At 37.8% G+C, this 20332-nt stretch overlaps 1 protein-coding gene across 3 annotated transcripts in view; it reads right to left on the bottom strand.

The window, feature by feature from the left end:
- The window catches only part of GRIA3 (glutamate receptor, ionotropic, AMPA 3), a 306486-nt gene that overhangs the window by 94390 nt on the left and 191764 nt on the right, over positions 1-20332 (bottom strand). For all 3 annotated transcript variants that reach the window (XM_012001497.1, XM_012001496.1, XM_012001495.1), the window contains exon 6: positions 2211-2372. In XM_012001497.1, coding sequence (XP_011856887.1) covers positions 2211-2372 — 162 coding nt within the window. The remainder of the gene's footprint in view (positions 1-2210; positions 2373-20332) is intronic.

The raw sequence follows: 20332 nt of genomic DNA, 5'->3' as shown, positions 1-20332 counted from the left end.
TTAATCTGTAGACAATTTTATCTCCTAATCAAAAGTATTGTACATCAATTTTTAAAGTGGGCTTTTGGTTTGATTGATATTGTGCAAGGTTCTATAATGACAAATACTAAGCAAAAGTAATGTGAAAGTTGTAACATCTATTTAAATATTCAATTTTTAAAAAGTTCTTTAAAGGTTTTTACTTATAAGTATGAACATTTCTTCTCAGTGGGTTCTAGAACTTTACATTATATACACCAAGTATTATCAATGAAGAGTCCAGAGCTGAGATTGGCTTCCTTCTCTTTTGTATGGCTCTACAACTTCAGCACAGGCATAAACTACTCTTCAGTACCCTTTTCATACTTCCTACCCTCACTCATTTTCTCATGCCTAACACAGTGTCTGGCACATTGTAGGTGCCAGACTACAAACCCACTAAAATATTGAATAAATGAATTTCTCTCTTCTACCTATTACCTGGTAAATCTAAAGATCATAAAGCAGTGTAGGTAGGCAGTTTTATGAAAAATCTAAATTTGAATAAGCTCACCTAAATGTAATGCAATGTGCATTTTAACCATGACTTTATGCTTTTGATATTTTTATCTTGATTTCTATGAAAATGGGCAACTTAGGTAATCTAATTATTTTCAGAAATACTTTAGCAAGCAGGAAAACATTTCCATTCAATATACATATAGGTAACATACACTCTATTGTAGCCTAATTCACTTGGGATTATTTTCCAGTAAATATCAGTTTAATACATTAAAAAAATTTTGATTACAAAGGATTCATCATAGGGATTGTGACCATATTTACTGAAGCAAATTAGGACACTTGATCAGACCCTAAAACAGAATGTTTTAAAACAAGACTATCTTGGAAAAATCTGGCAGGCATAATCACTACAACCACAGGATACCACTTAACTAGTAAGTGGCTCAACTGAACGAAAAAAGTATGTTTAACCCATAACTTTTCTAGAACACACCAATTGCATAAAGTAAATTTTCACTTGAATTATGTTCTGATGTAACCCATTTAAGGTGGAGCTGCATAGATGGTACAGAAAGTATCTCTATATCTTTTTTCTGGTCTGTGTTGCCTACTGTTCTCTATTATTATTATTTATTTTTTTTTTTTGAGATGGAGTCTTGCTCTGTCGCCCAGGCTGGAGTGCAGTGGCATGATCTTGGCTCACTGCAACCTCTGCTGCATGGGTTCAAGCCATTCTTCTGCCTCCGCCACCCAAGTGTCTGGGATTACAGGTGCATGCTACAATGCCCACCCTGTTATCCCCTATTCTATTCTTGCCTGGGAGGAAGGATGTGAGAATGAGTATCTTAAAACAATGAGGAAGATGTTTTCCCCTTTTCCTTTTTTAGGAAAAGGTCTTGACTCTGTTTTGATCCCCCATTTTGTACCACAGCTATGGTACATACTTTCACTATATCAGGAAGGAAGAATTTAAAGTCAGTTTCATATTTGAATCAATACACTGAGGGAATGAGTTACTTAAAAAATATATTTGAAGGGTCCTTTGTGTAACATGAATAACTTTCCCCTAATTTATCTGTTTAATTCCTGGTTTTTAAATAATAGAATTTCTAGCCATAGGGGAATGCATATGAAAAATGTGCATTTTTAACCACGACTTTCTGCTTTTAATATTCTTATCTTGATTTTGTGAAAATGAGCAACCTAAGTAATTTAATTATTTTCTAAGATACTTTAGCAGGCAGGAAAACATTTCCATTCAATATACATATAGGCAATGTACACTCTTTATTAGAGCCTAATTCACTTGGGTGTACTGAGATTCATGGAACTTATTAAAACAAAGCAATCACATAAATAATGTAAAATCTAATTTGCTGTTTCAGACTATCAATCTTCCTTACCTATTCCCACTGCCCCCACCCTTCGCCTGGCTCAGGTTCTTGTAATATTATAAATTGTTATGAGCATATTACAAATAAAACTCATTAAAAATTAAGTTAACTTATTTCCAAGCATTGGATTTTAAAAGATCTTATTCTCAACAGCTTCTTTATTCAGGGGTTTAGTTTTTAAACGCAATAGCATCACCTGCAGTTGTTTTGTGGCATCTTTGAATCACTTCTGAGGAAAATCATTTGATCATAAGATGACTGTTAGTGTATAAAGACCATACGGAGATACATTGAAAAGCTGGCCTTAGGTTTTTACATGCCATGGAACATTACCTTTAGTGGTGCATTCTTGGCTTCAGGGAATTCCCTTTCATCCAGCCTCACCCAGCGCTGTATGAACTGCTGAACCATAGGGTTTTCATTGTTGACAATCTGGAAACCTGTAATGTTGGCTCCCCCATGCATGACTCTTTCCAGTAAAATATCAGTAAAACCCTGGAAAGACATTGAAAGGATCATGATTGTGGGAGGTTGTGTATTCTTACTCACCATATCTGTTAGAGTGCTAAAGATAATGTGATCATTTATTAGCAATCAAGACAGCCTTGAATATGAAATTAATTGTTAGGACACTATGTCCCTGAAACTGCAGGCATAATGGAGAAAATATGCATTCTTTCATTTTAGTTCCTGTGTCTTTATGTAATGTGGCTGCCACATGGACAAACATAGGTGCCAGCTTTAAACAAATATTTTGATTTGTTTTATTTACCTGTATTTTTAGTCTTTCTTCATTGAGTAAAAATACAATGCTTTATGTAATTGGAAAATGTTGAAAAAGTTTGACCCTAGTGGGTGTTATAGCAAAGTTTTCTTCAGCCTAACGTGATAAACACAGTGGATTGCTTCAGATTCTAGTGATGAGTACTTTGGAAATTTGTGATTTACAGAAATGCCAATGAGTGAAACTGACAGCTTGGTTGGATATGATGGTACAAATCCCAGAGTATGTCTCACATGTATCCATAAATGAATCACTTTTTTTTTTGAGATAGAGTCTCGCTCTGTTGCCCAGGCTGGAGTGCAGAGTCTCGCTGTGTCACCCAGGCTGGAGTGCAGTGGTGAGATTTCAGCTCACTGCAACCTCCGCACCACCCCCGGGGTTCAAGCGATTCTCATGCCTCAGTCTCCCAAGTAGCTGGGATTACAGGTGCATGCCACCATGCCCACCCAATTTTTGTATTTTTGGTAGAGACGAGGTTTCACCATGTTGTCCAGACTGGTCTCAAACTCCTGACCTCAAGTGATCTGCCCGCCTCGGCCTCCCAAAGTGCTGGGATTACAGGTATGAGCCACTGCACCAGGGCAATAAATGAATCTTAACAACTACTACATAGCATCCACCATTTTCTTCTAATTTGCTCTGGCTACCATCTGGTGCCTCTGCCACCTAAGCCTTGTGCAGGAGTATCTCCATGTGAGCTCTGCCAGCTCCATTGGGCATTATTATCTTCTGGGACAAGTAGCAGCCCAGGAATTGCTGCTACTTTTGCTGGATAACTATATCCTGCTAATTACTATTAATGTGTTAGGGTTTTCAATGAACTGAAGCCATCATTTGTATTCATAAACAGATGGGTAGAATTCTTCCTCCCTTCTTTACAACCCTCCAAAATTTTAATATAAAAATGATCAAACATACAGAAAAATTGAAAGAATTATACAGTGAATACCCACATAGTCACAGTCAGATTCTACAATTATTTTTTCTACTCATCTATCAGACTATTTCATTTTGGGGTTCATTTCAAAGTAAGTTGGAGACATTAGTATACTTCACCCTAAAAGATTTCAGCACGCAGGTCATTAACTAAAATTCAGTGTTTGTTTACAGTTCTTTTTCTTTCTTCATTTTTTGAAGGTAAAATTTACATCAATGAAATGTAGTTGGAGACATTAGTATACTTCACCCTAAAAGATTTCAGCACGCAGGTCATTAACTAAAATTCAGTGTTTGTTTACAGTTCTTTTTCTTTCTTCATTTTTTGAAGGTAAAATTTACATCAATGAAATGTACTTGATGAGTTTTGATAAATGCATACACCTTTATTACCCAAGTCCGTTTCAATTCTTTAATGTTTCCTCTCTTTTTTTATAGTCTAAAAAAGGTTTTATTGAAGTGTAATAGTTGTATAGAGAAGTGCACATATCTTTATGTGTATAACTTGGTGAATTTATTCACAAAGTAAACATAAACAATATATATAGAGAGTCAGCACCTCCATCCATGTTTCTCTTAATTTTACATTTGTTTACTATGGGTAACAAGATAGTCTTAGAAAACATTTTAGTGAAACAGCTTTTTCAGTTATTACTTACAGCCCCTTCCTCTTCCTTTCATAAGTGGGATATGAGTCAATGGAGGCCGGACAAAGAGTCAAATAGTTTACATCACTGAGAATCACTCCTTCACTCTGATAACCATAAAGCATTTTAAAATTTAACATTAATTCATCATGATGAGTTTTCTCCTAAAGGCTTTCTTCATGAGAGAAAATAAGACACAGTGTTTCTCCCATTTTATTCCCCCTATAATAAATTCAGCAGAGAGCCTCACTTGTGTAGAAAGTCTAGCAGAGGCTACCACTGGGGCTTAAGCCTAACTGTTACCCAAGTCTCCATTCTCACTCCTTAAACTTAAATTCAAATAAAATGCTGAGGATAAAACTCTAATGAAAGGGCCTTCAAGATGGCTGAATAGAGGCATCCAGAACTCACCTCCTGTACAAAGAAGAAATAAAATAGTGAGTAGATAATCACACTTTGAGTATATTTCCTAAGAGAGAATGCTGGAATTCAATAGAGAAGTGACAGGAAACATCTGACTTAAGGAATGAGAAAGAAGTAAGGCAGCCTGCTTGGCTGGGATCATCTGGAAGCCTGGAGAGGTGCCCCAGTGTGGGTAAAGGATAAGTGAGAGACCCCTAGCAGTCCATATTCCCAATGTGGACTCCTGCAATCTTAGCCCTGGGAGAGCCCTCAACCCACATGGGCTTTGAAGGAGTTGCCTAGAGATTGTAAAATGGCATTTCTCTAGAGAGGCAGCTTGGGTGGGTCCTACATACCCCAGAGTCCCAAGCAGCCACAGTAGGGTGCCATTTTGAGAGCCCAGACCCCACCAGACTACATCCTGACCAGGGGCCCAACAGCCCCTACATTTCCACATCCTTGGGACCCCATCAATGGGGTCGAATACCTTGAATGCAGGGCTGGGCCTTGTTGGCTGCTGCTGCCAGAGCGAAACACGAGTCATTGGCAGTGACCCTGTCACTTCCAGTAGCAGTGCTGCTACATATTTAAAAGAGCTCTGAGGAAAGGCTCCCCTGCTTATATCAGGGCCAAAGCACATGCTCCTAAGCTACCTGTTTATGGCTGCTACCACTGAAAGCAACCATGCCTTCTCCAGCAGTAGGGCTGCAGCACAGCCACTTCAGCCCCAACCTGAGCATTCTACTGGGGACCTAGGGATCACCTCAGCCCTGCCTACCACAGCCAGCACCCACATGCACCACCAGATGGCCTGGCTCCACTCCCCTAAATTCAGTGCCTGAGTACACTGTCCAGGGGCCTGGAAATTGCTCTGCCCCATTCACCACCACTGGACCTTAGCACTCCTCCTGGGAACCTGAGGATAGGCTGATTTAGCCTGTCACTACCACCGTGGCTGGGACTCACCTACACGTGCTACCTACAGGCCTCAAGAATGGCTGGCCTAGCCTATTGCAACCACCATCATCACCAGGACAAACCATTTGGGAGTCAGAGGATTGTGTTGCCTCTGCTACAACCATTGCCCATGCCATGCCCACTTCCTAGGGCTCCAAGGACCCACCCATCCATATGGCCCACCACTGCCACTGCTGGCATCTGAGCAAGCTGCCTGGAGGCCCAAGAATCAGTCTAACTGGACCCACTGGTGCCCATGTACACTTCCCTGAGGCCCATGGACAGGTATGCTTGACCTGTTGCTGCTACCACTGGTGCCCAAGAACTGACCCATCTGATGTCTCCAACTCCAGCAAAACTTCACCACAGCCTCCACCAACAACTGCACCCTATACTACCAAGGAAATCACGGATACTATTGATGCTGTTTACAGCCAGATAAATCATCATGGAGACTATATTACTGCACATACTGAGAATCAAAACCAAAGTGTCTTACCCAACCAACACCATAGATAAATCATCAGGAAAAAGTCCTCCCCTACAAAAGCAAATTTAATATATTGGAAGAAGTAACTGTTACACCAAATGTGCAGATATCAACGCAAGGACACAAAAAAATATGAAAAAGTTAAAAAAATACAATGCCTCCAAAGGAACATAATACTTCTCCAGCAATAGATCCCAATCAAAAAGAAATGTATGAAATCCCAGAAAAAATTCAAAATAATGATACTAAAGAAGTTCAGTGAGATACAAGAGAGCACAGAAATCAGAACAACAATACAAATGAAAAACAATGCAGAATATGAGTAAGAAATTTACCAAAGAGATACCTAAAATAAAAAGAAAAACATATAGAAATTCTAAAGCTTAATAATTCATTGCATGAAATATAAAATACATTTGAAAGATTCAACACTAGACTAGATCAAGCAGAAGAAAGAATTTTAGAAGTTGAAGACACTCATTGAAATAACCCAGTCAGACAAAAATGAAAAAAGATTAAAAAAGGTTAAACAAAGCCTATGACATACAGGACACTGTAAAATGATCCAAAAATGTGAATTTTTAGTGTCCCAGAAAGTGAAGAGAAAATGAAAGTGATAAAAAAAACCTATTTAATAAAATAATAGTTGAAAACTTTCCAGATGTAGCAAAAGATTTAGACATACAAATACAGGAAGCTCAGAGATCCCAAAACCTTTAAAAAGGTCTTCTCCATGGCACACTGTAGTCAAACTGTCAAAAGTCAAAGATAATTCTAAAAATAGCAAGAGAAAAGCATCTAGTCACTTACTCTGATGGGAGTTCCCATTGAACTGACAGTGAATTTCTCAGCAGAAATGTTACAGGCCAGGAGAGAATGGGCTGATATATTCAAAGTTCTAAAACAACAACAACAACAACAACAACAAACTTGGCAACCAAAGATACTATACTGAAGAAAGTTGTCCTTCATAAAGAAGGAGAAATAAAGTCTTTCCCAGACAAGCAAAAGCTGAAAGAATGCATAACTACTAGACTAGCCATATAAAAAATGCTTAAGGGAGTCTTACAACTGGAAGAAAAAGGAGAATATCTACCATAATGAAAGTACATGAAAGTATAAAACCCACTGGTAGAGTAAACACACAAATGAGGAAGAGAAGGGTCTCAAATGTTTCCACTATAGAAAACCATCAAACCACAATGATAAACAGTAAGAGAGGAAGAAAGAAACAAAGTATATGCAAAATAACTAGAAACCAATCAATAAAATGACAGAAATAAACCTTCAAATATCAATAGTAACTTTGAATATAAATAGATTAAACTTTCTACTTAAAAGATATAGACTGGCTGAAGGGATTTGAAAAAATGATCCAGCTATATGCTGCCTACAAGAAACTCACCTCACATGTAAATGTACATATAGGGTCAAAGTAAAGGGATGGAAAAAGACATTCTGTGCAAACAGAAATGTAAAGCAAGCAGGAATAGCTATATTTGTGTCAGAAAAAACAGACTTAAGTCAAAAACAATGAAAAGAGACAAAGAAGGTCATTATATAATGATAAAGGGATTAATCCAATAATACTATATAACCATTCTAAGCATATATGCCTCTGACACCAAAGCACCAAGACAAATATTATTACAACTAAACAGAGAGATAGACTCCAGTACGAAAATTGGTGAGAGCTTCAACACCCTACTCTCAGTATTAGACAGATCATCTAGAAGGAAGATTAACAAAGAAACACTGAATTTAAACTTCACTTGAGACCAAATGTACATAACAGAGATTTATAGAACATTTCATCCAACAGCTGTAGAATACACATTCTTCTCATCAGCACATGGAACATTCTCCAGGATAGATTATACATTAGGATACAAAACAAGTCTCAAAAAATTTAAAAAAATCAAAATCATATCAAATATCTTCTCAGACCACAATGGAATTTAACTAGAAATCAATAACAAGAGGAACTTTGGAAACTATAAAAATACCTGGAAATTAAACAACATGCTCCCGAATGACCACTGGGTCAAAGAAGAAATTAAGAAGGAAATTTAAAAAATTCTTGACACAAAAGAAATTGAAATGCAAGATACTAAAAATCTACCATAATGAAAATACATGAAAGTATAAAACCCACTGGTAGAGCAAACACACAAATGAGGAAGAGAAGAGTACAGAAAAAGTAATATTAAGAGGGAATTTTATAGAAATAATGGCCAACATCAAGAAGGATGTCAAGTAAACAATCTAATGATGCACCTCAAAAACTAGAAAAGCAAGAACAAACCAAAGCCCATATTAGTAGAAGGAAAGCAACAATGAAGATCAGAGCAGAACTAAATGAAACAGACTAAAGAAAAACACAAAAGAACAACAAAATAATTTTTTTTCAAAAGATAAACAAAATCAATAAACCACTAGCTAGATGAACCAAAAAAGAGAGAAAACCTAAATAAACAAAATCAGAAACAAGAAAGGAGATATTACAATTGATACCATAGAAATATGAAAAATTGGCCTGGCATGGTGGCTCATGCCTGTAATCCCACACTTTGGGAGACAAAGGCAGGTGGACCATTTGAGGTCAGGAGTTCAAGACCAGCCAGGGCAACATGGTGAAACTCTGTCTCTACTGAAAATACAAAAATTAGCTGGGCGTGGTGGCGGCACACACCTGTAATCCCATCTACTTGGGAGAGCTGAGGCAGGCGAATTGCTAGAACCCAGGGAACAGAGGTTGCAGTGAGCCAAGATCGAACCACTGCACTCCAGCCTGGGTGACAGAGTGAGGCCCTGTCTCAAAAAAGAAAAAAATGAAAGATCACCAGAGACTGTTATGAACAACTAGATGATAACCGACTGGAAAACCTTGAGAAAATGGATAAATTCCTGGAGGCATGCAACCTACCAAAATTTAATCAGGAAGAAATTGAAAACCTGAACAGACCAATAATGAGTAATGAGATTGAATCAGTAATAAAAAGTCTCTCAACAAATAAAAGTCTAGGACTTAATGTTTCACTGATGAATTCTACCAAATTCACAAAGAGGAACTAACACCAATCCTCCTCAAACTATTCCAAAAATATTAAGGGGAGGGAATTCTCCCTCACTCATCCTATGAGGCCAACAATACTGTGACAGCAAAACCAGACAAGGATGCAACAACAACAGAAAACTACAGGCAAATATTCATGATGAACATAGATGCAAAAGTCCTCAACAAAATACTAGCAATCTGAATCCTACAATCTATCCAAAAGATACACCATGATCAAGTGGGATTTATCCCAGGGATGCAAGAATGGCTCAACATATGCAAATCAATAAATGTAATACATCACATCAACAGAATGAACGCCAAATCTGTATGATCATCTCAATAGACACAGAAAAACGATTTGGTAAAAGTCAACATTCCTTCATAATAAAAACTCTCAGCAAACTAGGCATAGAAGGATTGTACCTCGACATAATGAAGGCCATACATGACAAACCCACAGCTGAAATCAGACTGAATGGGAAAATGCTGAAAACCTTTCCTCTAAGAAATGGAACAAGACAAGGATGCACACTTTCATCACTCCTATTCAATGTATTACTGGAAGTCGTACCCAGAGCAACCAGGTAGGAAAAAGAAAGGCACCCAAATTGGAAAGGGGGAAGTCAAATTGTCCTTCTTTGCATATGTCATGAACTTATATCAAGACAAACCTAAAGACTCCACCGAGAAATTCTTAGATCTGACCATTAAATTCAGTAAAATTGCAGAATATAAAATCAATATGCAGAAATCAGTAGTGTTTTTATGCACCAATGTTGATCTAGCTGAAAGAGAAATCAAGAAGGCTATCCCATTTACAGTAGCTACTGAAATATCTAGGAATAAACTTAACCAGGGAGGTGAAAGATCTTTACAAGGAAGTCTCTGATGAAAGATTTTGAAGAGGACATAAATGGAAAGACACCCCATGCTCATGGATTGAAAGAATTAATATTGTTAAAATGACCACACTACTCAAAACAATCTACGGATTTCATGCAACTCCTGTCAAAATACCAATGTCATATTTCACAGAAATAGAAAAAACAATCCTAAAATTCACATGGAATGAGAAAAGAGTCCAAATAGCCAAAGCAACCCTGAGCAAAAAGGACAAAGCTGGAGGCATCATACTACCTGACTTCAGGATGTGTCACCAGGCTATAGTAATCAAAATGACACAGTATTCATATAAAGGCAGACACATAGATGAATGGGACAGAATAGTGAACCCAGAAATAAAACCACATATTCACAGTCAACTTATTTTCAAAAAAATTTCTAAGGACATACACTGGGGAAAGGGTACCCTCTTCAGTAAATGGTGCTGGGAAAATTAGATATCCATATTCAGAAGGATGAAACTGGACTCCTATTTCTCATCATATACAAAACTGAACTCCAGATGCATTAAAGACCTAAACATAAGACTCGAAACTATAATCCTACTAGAAGAAAACATAGGGAAAGCACTTCAGGACATTAGTGTAGGCAAAGATTTTATGGCTAAGACCTCAAAAGCACAGGCAACAAAAACAAAAATAGACAAGTGAGACTATATTAAACCAAAAAGCTTCTGCACAGTAAAGGAAACAATCAAAAGAGTGAAGAGACAACCTGTTGAATGGGAGAAAATATTTGTAAACTATTCATCCAACAAGGGACTAATATCCAGAATATACAAGGAACTCAAACAACTCAATAAAAAACAAAAACAAAAACATATAATCCCATTAAAAAGTGAGCAAAGAGGCCGGGCGCGGTGGCTCAAGCCTGTAATCCCAGCACTTTGGGAGGCCGAGACGGGCGGATCACGAGGTCAGGAGATCGAGACCATCCTACTAAAAAATACAAAAAGCTAGCCGGGCGAGGTGGCGGGCGCCTGTAGTCCCAGCTACTCGGGAGGCTGAGGCAGGAGAATGGCGTGAACCCAGGGGGGCGGAGCTTGCAGTGAGCCGAGATGGCGCTACTGCACTCCAGCCTGGGGCACAGAGCAAGACTCCGTCTCAAAAAAAAAAAAAAAAAAAAAGTGAGCAAAGAACACGAATAGAAATTTCTTAAAATAAGACGTACAAATTGCCAACAGGTGTATGAAAAAATGCTCAACATCACTAATCAAATGGGAAATACAAATTAAAATCACAACAAAATATCTTACCTTGGTTAGAATGGCTACTATTAAAAAGGCAAAAACAAACAAACAAAAACAACAATAACAAGATGCTGGCAAGGATGAAGAGAAAAGGGAACTCATGTACACTGTTGGTGGGAATGTAAATTAGTATAGCCACTATGGAAAACAATGTGAAGATTTATAAAAAAACTAAAAATGGAACTACCATATGATCCAGCAATCTCACTACTGAGTATGTATCCACAGGAAAAGAAATCAGTATGTCTAAGGAATACCTGCACTCGTATGTATATTGCAGCACTATTAGCAATAGCAAAGATATGGAATCAACCTAAGTGTTCATCAATGAACAAGTGGATAAAGAAAATGTATAACCAACGACAGCCAAGCCAAGAACCAAATCAGGAATGCAATCCCATTGACAATTGGCACAGAAAGAATAAAATACCTAGGAATACAGCTAACCAGGGAGGTGAAAGATCTGTACAATAAGAATTACAAAACACTGCTCAAAGAAATCAGAGATGACACAAACAAATGGAAAAACATCCCATGCTTACAGTTAGGAAGAATCAATATCATTAAAATGGCCATAATGCCCAAAGCAATTTATAGATTTAATGCTAATCCCATCAAACTACAAATGACATTCTTAACAGAACTAGATAAAAATTATTTTAAAATTCCTATGGAACCAAAAATGGAGCCCAAATACCCAAGGCAATCCTAAGCAAAAAGAACAAAGCTGGAGGTATCACACTACTCAACTTCAAACTATACTACAGGGATACAGTAACCAAAATGGCATGATATTGGTACATAGACTAGTGGAACAGAATAGATAACCCAGAAATGAGGTTGCACACCTACAACCATTTGATCTTTGACAAAGCTGACAAAAACAAGGAATAGCGAAAGGATACCCTATTCAATAAGTGGTGCTAGGACAAGTGGCTAGCCATGTGCAGAAGATTGAAATGAGACCCCTTCCTTTCACCACATACAAAAATCAACTCAAGATGGATTAAGGACTTAAATGTAAACCCCAAAACTTTAAAAACCCTGGAAGACAACCTAGGTAATACCATTCAGGACATAGAACAGGCAAAGATTTCATGAGGAATATGTCAAAAGCAATCCCAACGAAAGCAAAAATTGACAAATGGGACCTAATTAAACTGAAGAGCTTCTGCACAACAAAGGAAACTATCAACAGAGTAAACAGACAACCTACAGAATGGGAGAAACTATTTGCAAACTATGCATCTGACAAAGGTCTAATATCCAGCATCTATAGGCAATTAAAACAAATTTACACAAAAAACCCAAACAACCCCAAAAAGGACAAAAATAACTGTTGGGTCCTAGGCTTAGTACCTGGGTGACAAAATAATTTACAAAACAAACTCCTATGATACAAGTTTACCTATATAACAAACCTGCACATGTACCCTTGAACTAAAAATAAAAGCTGAAAAAAAAGATTAAAAAAGATTAAAAAAACTTAAGTTTAATGGCCTTCAAAAAAATGTGGTATATACACACAATGGAATGCTATTTAGCCATGAACAAGAATGAAATCATGTCATTTGCAGCAACATGGATGGAACTGGAGGTCATTATGTTAAGTGAAATAAGCCATGCTCAGAAAGACAAATATTGTATATTTTCACTCATATCTGGGAGCTAGAAATTTTGATCTCATGAAAGTAGAGAGAAGAATGATAGTTACCAGAGGCTGGGAAGGGTGAGAGCAGGGGCAGGATGGAGAGAGGCTGGTTAATGGGTACAAACATACAGTTAGATATAAGGGAAAACTTATCTTGTTCAATAGCAGAGTAGGGTCACTATAGTAAAAACAATGTATTGTATATATCGTAGTAGCCAGAAGAGGAGTCTTGAAATGTTCCAAACACATAAAAATAATAAATACTCAAGGTGTTGGATATCCTAAATTCACTGATTTGATCATTACACATTCTATGCATGTGACAGTATACCACATCTGCCCCATAAATATATTCAAAGATGTATCATTTAAAATCTTTAATGAATAGCTTTAATTCATTTACCGTGCCTAACCACATTTGGCAGTTAACAAACATTACATAAGAAAATCGACCAACTGCCCATTTACCTGCTGTTGTGGGTGAAAGATGGGCTCTCTTATGCTTGGCCTGTATCTTAAAAGCCTGGGCTGGAAAAGTAGAGCCATCTTTCTTGAGAAAAAGGGGTTGCAAATGCTTCTGCCACCATTATGGTCCTCAGGGTCAGTAGACACAGCATGCACTAGAAAGCAGTATCTCTCACTTTGATAAGCTTCATACTCCTGTTTACCTAATACTCATAGCATGTTAAAATGGTAACATAGAATTAGCAAAAGAGAGGGAGAAAGGGTCCCTGAAATCTCACTTTCTGCCTTAAGGCCTAAGAGCCAGCAATTCAGTCTGGTTATTGTCTACTGTACCACTCTTTTCTTAAAGATTTGTCGTAATTACCCTTTTTCTGGCAGAGAAACTAAAAGATGTTCACCTCAAATATACCTCAAAAATTACCACCCCTTGCTTCCAGGAAGCTTCATCCTGCCACATACACCCCAAAAATTCCCACTTGGGTGTCTTGATCTCCAATAAACACATTGTGATTTGGAAACACCTTTATAGGAATACAGTGCACTCATCTCTATACCAACCTCAATCATATCACTGAGGAACTAGAAGTCTCTCAGTCAACTAATGTTTTATGACAGACATCCTGGGAATGAGTTCTGGCACATTGCAAATTGGTATTAGCCTGGCTGTACTCGTGGGATAAAATGTGTCCACAGCAGCACAGATTAAACCAGGGGGAGGTCATCACAACCTGTTTTTTTAGCTGGCAAGACCTCCACACCACTAGTTCCTACTGAGGGCCGTGACAGCTTACCAGGCCACATGGACAGAAAGCACTAACAGCCTCTTTGGCAAGGTGAATACAGCAGAAGTGAGGTGAAAAAAGAAAGAAGGTAACAGGCGTTCAGGGAGGTGAAAGGAAAGATCTTGCTACTAAAAGGCAAGAGTTAGCTGGATCCTGGTCCTACTTCTCCCTCTGTCCCATTTGTATACATTTTGCTTGTTATCTTTCTTCAGATTCTATGGCTTGTTTGTCACTCTGGTTCCCAGCATTTAGATAGGGCAACCAACAGTCCTCAAGGTTGAGATGATCAAGGCTGGATTTTCCCCTAAACTTTCTGAAGAAACACTTATGCAGCAAAACTGATTAATAAATATCAAAGAAGTAGAAAAGGAAAAGAGAAAGGAAGTGAGTAATAGACAGGTGGATATAAGGAAAATCGTCAAGCCAAAGACAGGAGTTTGTTGGTTCTTGGTCATCTTTCTTTTTCTGATACCTTTTTTATTATAAAGACTTTCCTTTTTGCATCAACTATTGCTAAATTCTACTCTTTAAGTGACCACTGACAGTCCATGTTATTGCAAAAATTAAAGCCTGATTCTCTCCACAGCCTCTTCAGAGACATTAACACAGCAGAGCTGAAATTCAACAGTAAGAGGGGAAAGCAGAAAAGGTAGAGAGGGATGATGGAAATTAGGAGAGAGGTTCTGTACAAGGGCAGGCTTTGTTTGGCTTCTAGGTCTCTTTCACTTCTTATCCCAACATTTTAAGACATTACTCCTTTCCATAATAACCTTCGATGGATTTTTATGGTTATGGCACTTATAACCCTAAGGCAGGCCAATTATCCCCCAAAACCTATGTAAAGACACTCACACAGCACAGGTGATGATACAATATCCAGAAAGAAAAATAGAGTAAATAAAAGGGTAAGGGTCAGTGGTAGGAAGATGGAGGTTAAGAGAGACCTGTGGGCTAACGTAGAGGAGCTGGCTGGCTTCTTGTCTTCCTTCTCCTAGTACAGTATCTTGTCATTTTAAGGCATTTTACTGACCCCATAACCTCTTGTTAGATTTTCTCCTTAGGCTGTTGGATCAGTTTTCAAGGTAATAAAACTGAAGCTGAGTTTCTTAAAACCTCCCTAAAGACACTAACATAAAAGAGATGAGCACCAAATATATAGATAGATGGATGGAAGTTAGGAGAGAAGAGATGACCAAGGAGGAAGATTTTGCTGGCTTCTCTTAACCTCTTACATCTATTTCATTTTTTGAAAACATGGAATTTTTTTCTTCTAACACGAGTTGCTAGAGGCTGTTGTCATGTACAACCATAGTTGGCAAAATTGTGAATTGAGGCCTGAGTCTAGCCACAGATTTAATAAAATAACTAATGCAACAAAACTGACCAGCAAACATACACCAAGTAGACAGGAAATAAGGAAGGGGAGAAAGCGGTAAGAGAGAAGAGAGCAAGAGATGGTTTTGGGCTAAAGAGCAGGAGGTGTCAGGCTCCTGGTCCTCTTTGCTATTGAATTTTAAGGCACCATACGTTTCCATAGCATGTTAGATTTTAGTCGTTGGACACACAAAACCCTCATGGTGTTTATATTGAGGCCATGTATCCCTGAAATCAATGTAAAGGCACTAAAACAGAATAGGACACTATAAAACACAGAGTATATAAAAAGGGAAATAAAATGGGGATGGCAGGGAGGGTTGTGGTAGGATGATAGAAGTTAGGAGAAATGTTCTGATTCAGGGGAGAAGTTGGCTGGCTCCTGGTTTACTTTCTCTGCTTGTATGATTATTTTAAGACATTTAATTTGTTCATAACTCTTGCCAGAATTCATTTCTTGCAAGAAGTGGCTACACAGAGACCTTGAGGTGGGATTAATGCAACAAAAATAACCTTCAACAATCCCACTCCTGACAGTAGAGTTTTAAAATTAACTATGTAATGAAATTATACTTATACCCCATACATTTACACAATTTTTTTTTAAAAAAAGCTAATCTGGATAGTGAAGGGGAAAAGAAAGGTGACAGGCAGTTATAGAAATTGAAAATTGGGATGCAAGTTCTGGCTGAGGGCAGGAGTTGGCTGACTCTTGGTCCATTTTCACCTATTATCTCATTATTTTAAGGCATTTCACTTGTCCACAACTCTTGCTAGATTTCTCTTTAAGAGCTGGCCACAAAAGGACATCATGTTCACCAGGAACAGTGGCTCATGCCTGTAATCCCAGCCACTTTGGGAGGCAGAGGTGGGCAGATCACTTGAGGTCAGGAGTTCAAGATCAGCCTGGCCAACACACTGAAAGCCCCATCTCTACTAAAAATACAAAAATTAACCGGGTGTGGTGGTGCACACCTGTAGTCCCAGCTACTTGAGAGGCTGAGGCACGAGAAAAGCTTGAACCCGGGAGGCAGAGGTTGTAGTGAGCTGAGATCATGTCACTGCACTCCAGCCTGGGTGCAGAGTGAGACTGTGTCTCAAAAAAAAAAAAAAAACAAAAAACAAAAAAAAACCAAGAAAAAAAAAGTGCCTCAAGTTGATAATACCGAGTCTCTCTAAAACCTTTGCAAATACACTAGCACTACAATAATGAATATTAAACATTTGGATGATAAAGGGGAAAATAAAGGAAAGAAGGTCAGCAGTAGAAAGATGGAAGCTAGGAGATAGGTGTTAAATAAACGGCAGAAGTCAGCTGGCATCTGGACCACCTTCCGTCTGAATTCAGTTTTGTAATGCATGTGCTGTTTTTCTTCATAAACTGCTACTTCCTATTGTGAGAAACTATCGTCTACAAGATAGTTGTACACAGAGGCCTGATTTTTCCCATAGGCTTAGCAAAGACACTGATGGGGGAGAGGTGACCATGAAACATTTAGCAAGCATGAGAATATATGTAAAAGTGGAGTGAAATAGGGAGACTGAGGATCACAGTTATTTTAGGATTGAGGATCTCAATAGAGGACAGGAAGTGTCTGATTTCTAGAACTTCTTTTTTAAAGTCCAAAAACATTAAGGGAATACACATTTTTATACTATCTTGTTAAATCTTTTTCATCATGCAAGACACCCACAGTAGTCAAGGTGGTAAAGTTGAGCTGTGAATCCTTGAAACCAATATAAAGACAATAACACAGACAAGAGCCCAGACAACAACCAGAGTGTATAAGGAAGGCAATATAATGGTGATGATGGAGGGGCTATAAAGGATTATGGAAGTTAGGATAAATAGTCTGGCACAAAGACAAAAATTGGCTGGCTCATGGTTCACACTTTCCTGTTATTTAATTATTTTAAGGAATTTCATTTTTCTATAATGCTTGCTAAACTTCTCTGTTTGATGTTGTGACCTCAGACTTCAAGGTGGAAACTCTCTTAAATCTCTCAAAATATACTAATGTTACAGAGATAATTTTAAAAATCCATGTGGGAATAGGAGAAAATAAAATGAGAAATATCATAGACAGAAATATGGAACTTACAACTAATGGGAGGGAATTGGCTATTTCATGGTTTGCCTATTTTCATTTAATTTGGGTTCAAGCATGTCTTTATACCACAAATTGTTAGATTCAACTGTTGATATATGCAAATACGAGCTCCAAGTTACAAAAGAGACTTTGGTCTCTGGAGAGCTTCAGCAAAGAAAGTAATATAACAGAAGTGACCAACAAATATCCACAAGGGAAAAGAGTGAATGAAAAGAACAGGGGAGTGATAAGAAGAGGAATATTAGAAGACAAAGTTTGTAAAAGAAAATAAAAAAGGGCAGGAGTTGACTGGCACCTGATGCTGTCTTTCCTCTTATGACAACATTTGAAGGCATTTCACTTGTTCATAACCTCTTCCCAGGTTTCACTTCTTGAGCTGACCACTTGCAGAACAAAAGCTGAGAATATTTGGCCCAACCCCACTGATCTCTCTATACAAATAACACAACAGAAATGACCACTAAATACCTGGAAGATAAAAGGGGAAAAGTAAACCCCAAACATTGGAAGAAATAAAGATGTTAGGAGAAAAGGGATGGCTGATGGGCAAGAGTTGGCTGACTCCTCATTCACCAGTTTCCTTTCTAACATGGTTCAAAGTGTATTATGTTTTCTATATTTTCTGGAATCATAAATTTCCAGATTCTATCTTGATATGTGCAAACACAGTCTACAGATACAGAAAAACGAGACTAGATTATTATGCCAACTTTAGCAGAGACACAAATATAAGATGGTTTCCTACCAAATATCCAGGATGGAAATAAGAAAGGGGCAGGTTGTGGCAAGAGGCAAACGCCAAAAGCCCAATTTTTTTTCTAATAGCAGGAGTTGTCTGTCTCCTAGTTCACCTGCTTCTATTCTATTTTAAAATATTTTGGTTTTTTTCTGTCACATATTTCTAGATTGTATGGTTGACATGCACAAATAAAGTGTGCAAGGTGCAGGAAAGTGAGACCAGATTCTTCAGACAACATAAGTAAAGACACTAATGTGGCAGAGCTGAGTAACCAATATCCAGGACATAAGATAGAGAATGAAAGAAGGGGTCAGTGGTATGCTAGGAATGTTAATATTAGGAGACCATTTTTCCATAAAGTGTACAGGTTGGCTGGATCTTGATCCTGCTTTATTGCCTATGACAACGCTTTAAGACATTTAGCTTATTCACAAACTGTTGCTAGTTTTTAATTTCTTGAGATGACCACTTGAAGATGCAGAGGTGGGAATAGCTGGCTGAGCTGACTGAAATCTCTATAAATAAAATAGCACAACAGACATGACCACAGAACATCTAGAAGATGAAAGGTGAAAATAGATGTGCAAAGGTTATTGGTATAAAGAAGAGTTAGGAGATAAGTGCTCACTAAAGTTGGGAATTGGCTGATTACTGGTTCATCTATTTCCCATCTAATGTGGCCCAAAGCATGCCACTTTTCCATCACATATTGCTAGATTCTAAGGGTGATATCTGCAAATACAATCTGCAGGTCCAGAAAACTGAGACTGGATTATTTGGACAATTCCAGCAAAGAACTAATATAACAGAGAACACTAACAAATATCCATAATTTAAGAGGGTTTAAAAAAAGGCCAAACTAAAGTTGGCTGCCTCTTTTCCTGCTCATTTTCCTATCATATCATTTAAAGGCATTTTATTTGCTCATAAATTATCCCTATACTTACAAACTTATTCTACAAGGTCAGTATTAATCGGATACCAAAACCCGATAAAGACACATCAAAAAAAGAAAGCTACAGGCCAATATCTCTCATAAATATTGATGCAAAAATCCTTAACATAATACTAGCAAACTGAATTCAACAATATGTTAAAAATATCATTCATCAAGGCCAAGTGGGGTTTATCTCAGGGATGCAAGGATGGTTCAACATATGCAAATTAATCAATGTGTTACATCATATCAACACAATGAAGGACAAAAACCATATGATCATTTCAATAGATGGTGAAAAAGCATTCGATAAAGTTCAACATCCCTTCATGATAAAAACCCTAAAAAAACTGGGTATAGAAGGAACATACCTCAACATAATAAAAGCCATATATGACAGTCCCACAGTTAGTATTGTACAGAATGGGGAAAAAAAAAAAAAACTGAAAGCATTTCCTCTAAGATCTGGAACATGACAAGGATGCCCACTTTCACTGTTATTCAGCATAGTACTGAAAGTCCTAGCTAGATCAATCAGATGAAAGAAATAAAGGGCATCCACCTCTCTTGCCACTCCTATTCAACATAGTGTTGGAAGTTCTGGCCAGGGCAATCAGGCAAGAGAAAGAAATAAAGGGTATTCAATTAGGAAAAGAGGAAGTCGAATTGTCCCTGTTTGCAGATGACATGATTGTATATTCAGAAAACCCCATCATCTCAGCCCCACATCTCCTTAAGCTGATAAGCAACTTCAGCAAAGTCTCAGGATACAAAATGAGCATGCAAAAATTGCAAACCTTCCTATACACCAATAACAGACAAACAGAGAGCCAAATCATGAGTGAACTCCCATTCACAATTGCTACAAAGAGAATAAAATACCTAGGAATCCAACTTACAAGGGATGTGAAGGACCTGTTCAAGGAGAACTACAAACCACTGCTCAACAAAATAAAGGAGGACACAA

The sequence above is a fragment of the Mandrillus leucophaeus genome, unplaced genomic scaffold (genome assembly GCF_000951045.1).
Source record: "Mandrillus leucophaeus isolate KB7577 unplaced genomic scaffold, Mleu.le_1.0 Scaffold661, whole genome shotgun sequence".
In the NCBI taxonomy this organism is placed as follows: domain Eukaryota; kingdom Metazoa; phylum Chordata; class Mammalia; order Primates; family Cercopithecidae; genus Mandrillus; species Mandrillus leucophaeus.
The sequence above is the reverse complement of the archived record's forward strand: the minus strand, read 5'-3'. Positions and strand labels throughout refer to the sequence as shown.